The 5,000-nt window shown below is 41.8% G+C and overlaps 2 protein-coding genes across 2 annotated transcripts in view; both read right to left on the bottom strand.

Annotated features, from left to right (window-relative positions):
• Window positions 1–385: 385 nt before the first annotated feature.
• nox5 (NADPH oxidase, EF-hand calcium binding domain 5) overlaps window positions 386–5,000 on the bottom strand; it is a 13,121-nt gene continuing 8,506 nt past the window's right edge. Inside the window, exons 14-15 of the mRNA XM_068723948.1 lie at window positions 2,125–2,291; window positions 386–1,511 (exon numbers count right to left, since the gene is read on the bottom strand). Of these exons, the coding sequence (XP_068580049.1) occupies window positions 1,380–1,511; window positions 2,125–2,291 (299 nt within the window). The 3' untranslated portion in view covers window positions 386–1,379. The remainder of the gene's footprint in view (window positions 1,512–2,124; window positions 2,292–5,000) is intronic.
• On the bottom strand, window positions 2,624–4,782 carry LOC137881816 (nuclear factor 7, ovary-like). Its single transcript, XM_068723949.1, has 2 exons — window positions 3,401–4,782; window positions 2,624–3,362 (listed from the first exon to the last, which is right to left on the bottom strand). Exons 1-2 carry the CDS (start codon window positions 4,518–4,520, stop codon window positions 2,968–2,970), a joined length of 1,515 nt encoding a protein of 504 aa, XP_068580050.1. The 5' UTR covers window positions 4,521–4,782; the 3' UTR covers window positions 2,624–2,967.

The following is a 5,000-nucleotide window of genomic DNA, read 5'->3' as shown; positions in this document are numbered from 1 at the left end:
ACACACACACATATACACACACACACACACACACACACACACACACACACACACACACACCTGCTCAGGTGCGTCTCAGTCGTCTTGGCTCGTCTGTTTGCTGCTCTACTGACAGCAGAGGTCTTCAGGACGGAGAGTAACTAAGTACTTTATTGAGGTACTTGTACTTTACTTTGATGTTACTTCATGATTTATTGATGAAGAGAGTAAATGTTGAGACGTCTCTATCTCCTCTTTGCATGTCTGACCGTTATAAACAAGTATAATACAACTATAATAACTGCTTCTATTTGGATCTCTGAGATGCATTCTGGGAAATGTAGGAAATCACTGAAAACACAAGAAAGTTCAATAAACATTTAATGAACCTGAACTGTGGTGAGTGTCAAAGATCAGATCAACATACACATACACAATATGAGACCAGTACAACCAGACCAGTACAACCAGACCAGAACGACCAGACCAGTACAACCAGACCAGAACAACCAGACCAGAACGACCAGACCAGTACAACCAGACCAGTGCAACCAGACCAGTGCAACCAGACCAGTACAGCCAGACCAGAACAACCAGACCAGAACGACCAGACCAGAACAACCAGACCAGAATGACCAGACCAGTACAACCAGACCAGTACAACCAGACTAGTACAACTAGACCAGTACAACCAGACCAGTACAACCAGACCAGTTCAACCAGACCAGTACAACCAGACCAGTACAACCAGACCAGTAGAACCAGACCAATACAACCAGACCAGTACAACCAGACCAGTACAACCAGACCAGTACAACCAGTGAGGATTAAACACTGTTCTTCTCCCTAAAGGATTATCCGGTTCTTCTTCTACTGTTGTTCGTTTTCTACTGTTGTTTGTCTTCTACTGTTGTTGTTCTTCTTCTACTGTTGTTCTTCTACTGTTGTTCTTCTTCTACTGTTGTTCTCCTTCTACTGTTGTTCTTCTACTGTTGTTCTTCTACTGTTGTTTGTCTTCTACTGTTGTTGTTCTTCTACTGTTGTTCTTCTTCTACTGTTGTTCTCCTTCTACTGTTGTTCTTCTACTGTTGTTCTTCTACTGTTGTTTGTCTTCTACTGTTGTTCTTCTTCTACTGTTGTTCTTCTTCTACTGTTGTTCTTCTTCTACTGTTGTTCTGCTTCTACTGTTGTTCTTCTACTGTTGTTCTTCTACTGTTGTTTGTCTTCTACTGTTGTTCTTCTTCTACTGTTGTTCTTCTACTGTTGTTTTTCTACTGTTGTTCTTCTTCTACTGTTGTTCTGCTTCTACTGTTCTTCTTCTACTGTTGTTGTTCTTCTGTTCTTCTCCTTCTACTGTTGTTCTTCTTCAACTGTTGTTCTTTTTCAACTGTTGTTCTTCTTCAGAAGTTCTCCTTGTAGAAGTTGAAGCTGAAGTGTTCACATTCAGCCTTGATGACTTTAGCCAGAGCCGTAGAGCCGCAGTAGAACACGTGGACTTTCCCTTTGTTCTCCTCCGACATCTTCTGGAACACCTGGAACACAACACTACCTGTCTCACTACAGGTGAGGAGCAACCAGCACCAATGTGCTTCATTGACACAGTCATACATGTACATATTTGTTATATATATTTAATTTTTTGATAAAATAAACCTCTTCTTTAAAGGGCTCAAATATTAGGCCTCACCTCTATTTATAACAGTATTAAATAGTACTGTACCTTTAAACATGAATAAAGAAAACCTCTGTTAAACCAGGTCTGGAATATTATATATATATATATATATATATATATATATATATATATAAAATACATAATATGTATATACAGTATATATATTATATAATATAAATATACATATTATAATATATAATATGTATATATTTAATATATATATATTATATATATGCTATATATATATATTTTATATATATATACACATTATAATATATAATATATATTTATATATAATCTATAATATGTATATATATATAATATATATATATATATACATATTAGATATTTATACAGTATATATATATATATATATATATATATATATATAAATGTAATAAACATATATATATATATATATATATATTATGTTTAGTACATTTATTGTCTACATATCAGTGTGTCCTCACCTTCCCCCACTCAGGGCGTCCAGGTTGGGTCCTGGTCCTCAGTCCGGTGATGGAGTCCCTCTTCTCCTTCTCAGCCAGCAGGTCCAGCGCCATCTGCAGGCCGATGGCCTTCATGTCGTTCTTACTGAGCGCTGACGTCATGTACATGTGCATCTCCAGGAAGCGGCCTGACAGACAGCAGAGGATCAGGTTACATTACAATACAGTCATTTAACAGACGCTTTTATCCAAAGCGACTTGAAATTCAGTATCTATCTACACACCATAGACGCAGCTACGGGAGCAATGTTGGGGTTAAGTGTCTTGCTCAAGGACACATTGACACTAGTAGAGCAAGAGCCAGGGATCGAACCGCCGACCCTCTGATTGAAAAGCTGCCCTGCTCTCCACTTATCCACAGTCACCCCCAGGTTCAGGACTGTCTCTCAGAAAAATGTTCTAATCAGCTGTTATACCGTTCTTCTTCTTCTCTCCTCCACAAACACAAACACAAAACAGCTTCATTCAGACTCCAGATGTTTTATTTACGTGTAAAATGATTCAAACTTCCAGTGTCACATGACAGAATCCTGCTGAACTTGATGTTGAGTGACTTTCATTACTGAACTGTAAGTATTGATTGAAGAGCTTTAAACTGTGACTCCATAATAAGACCGGCTTCATAATTCAGAAACAGCAGTTATTATTTCTGATGATGTTATAATAATATAATAATCAAAACAATAATAATCTGTGTTCACACAGCAGTAAACATGACATTCACATGGACGGATCCAGGTTTTCCTCAGTAAACCTGGTTTTTGGTCCAAGTTCATTGAGTTTATCTGGATCATGTTACCATCATCATCTAAATGAATCATCATCATCATCATAATCATCATCATCATCATCATCAATATCATCAATATCATCATCATCATCATAATCAATATCATCAATATCATCAATATCATCAATATCATCATAACCCTCCTCCTCATCATACTCAGAGAGGGAATACTGATTATTACATATAATACCGTGACCCTCCTGTTGCTCTACGGTTACAGAGACCTCCACTGGTGAGACCTTCAGCTGGTCCTCAGGTCTTAAATATGGAAACAGTCTCTCAGTGAATGTGTGTGTGAAGGTGTGTATGTGTGTCTTGGTATCAGGATCAGAGAAGGACAGCTTTCCTCTGTTCCAGTCTAGATTCACTCGGATCCTCTGGGGATTCTTCTCCACTACGAGATCAGGGTCTGGATTCGATGATGGGGAGCGTGCTGAGTACACAAACGTAATCTCCATGATCCAGACCGTATGTTTCCCTTACTCTGGGCAGACTCTGCTATCACCCCCAGAGACCAGCCTGTACTGTCTCCAACCTGGACGTCCCAGCTGTGAGTCCCCGAGTCAAATCCCTCAGAACCCAGAACAGACCAGAAGTTAATCCTCTCTGGATTATCAGGAAGCTGCTGTCTCTGTCCTGGTCTCACACTGGTCAGATCTTCAGACAGGATGAGTTCTGAACCTGCAGTGTTTGGGTCCAGAACCACAGGAGTGTAGTAGACCACGTCCTTCATCTTGCTCCAGATGTTGAAGGCCAGGTTGCCCAGGTGTTTGGCCTGGTCTATCAGATCTCCTGAGAGCAGCTGTGGATCCTCCAGCAGGAGGCGCTGCTGGACTCTTTCCACTGCAGCCTTGTAGTTCTTCAGGAATGAGACGTCTTCAGCTCTCAGCTCGTCCTCTGTGGCTCTGATTGTGTCTGAAAGAGCTGCTGTCTCTCTGCTCAGAGCCTCCATCTTCTCCTTCATCATCTGACTCTTCTGCTCCTCTTCCTCCCTCAGTGCAGCCATCCTGGCCTCCTCTTCCTCCTCTAGAAGCTGGTGAAGCTTCTTAAACTGCTCCTGAATCTGCTTCTCTGTGCGTCGGGCCTGGACCTTCAAGTGTTCTGCTGTTTGATCAGACTCCCCTTTAACTTTTTCACAAACCATCAGCTTCTTCTTTAAGATCTCCAGAGTTGTCTCAAGATCCTTCTTGTGTTGTTGAGCAGCTTCATCGATGGGTCTGAATCTGTGGTCGCTGTGTTTCTCTGAATCTCTGCAGACAAGACACACCGGCTGCTGATGGTCCAGACAGAAGAGTTTGAGTTTCTCAGAGTGCAGACTGCAGAGATCTTCTACCTGATCGCTCTCCAATGAGAAGGCCTCACACCGGCTCTTCAACACCCGGTTCAAAGCCTGTTCTGACTTTGAAGATATTGTCTTACAAACTGGACACTCTTGTGTTTGTTTTTCTCTCCACCAGTTCTGCAGACAGTCTTTACAGAAGTTGTGGCTACACGACAGGGTGACGGGTTCCTTAAAGACCTCATGACAGACCGGACAGTAGAGATCTTCCTTTAATCTGGAAGCCATTTGATCTCTGAGTGAAGCTGAAGACGCAGCAGAAAGACGGCTCAGCCACTCCCTGTTCTCTCAGAGTTACTTTCACCTTTTGTTGAGTCTTTGTTCTTGTAAAACTCTCGTTCAGTCTGTGGATTCTTCAGCTGGTTGAAGTGGTAGTATTCCCAGTATTCCCAGTATTCCCTCCTGCAGATGTGGTCTCTTAGAGGAAGTGGTGGTTTAGGTTCTGAAGGTGAATCTTATCGCTCGTCTCTCTGCATGTCTAACAACCTGTTTCCTGGTTTTCACAAGGAAGCTAAAAGGAGGAAATGCGTCTGCGTCATATTGCATCATATCAGCTGGGTAAAACGTGTGCAGTTCAACCAGGTCTGAACCTGTTGAGCGGCTCACTAGCTGGGACACGATCACTGGTTCCTGGTTCCCAGTCAGCGGTCCAGTCGGCACGTGTTCCCGGTTCCCAGTCAATGGTCCGACCCACACTGGTTCCTGGCT

Source organism: Cebidichthys violaceus, unplaced genomic scaffold, assembly GCF_023349555.1.
Source record: "Cebidichthys violaceus isolate CVI_PGR_0920_01 unplaced genomic scaffold, fCebVio1.0.p SCAF_3, whole genome shotgun sequence".
Lineage (NCBI taxonomy): Eukaryota > Metazoa > Chordata > Actinopteri > Perciformes > Stichaeidae > Cebidichthys > Cebidichthys violaceus.
The sequence above is the reverse complement of the archived record's forward strand: the minus strand, read 5'-3'. Positions and strand labels throughout refer to the sequence as shown.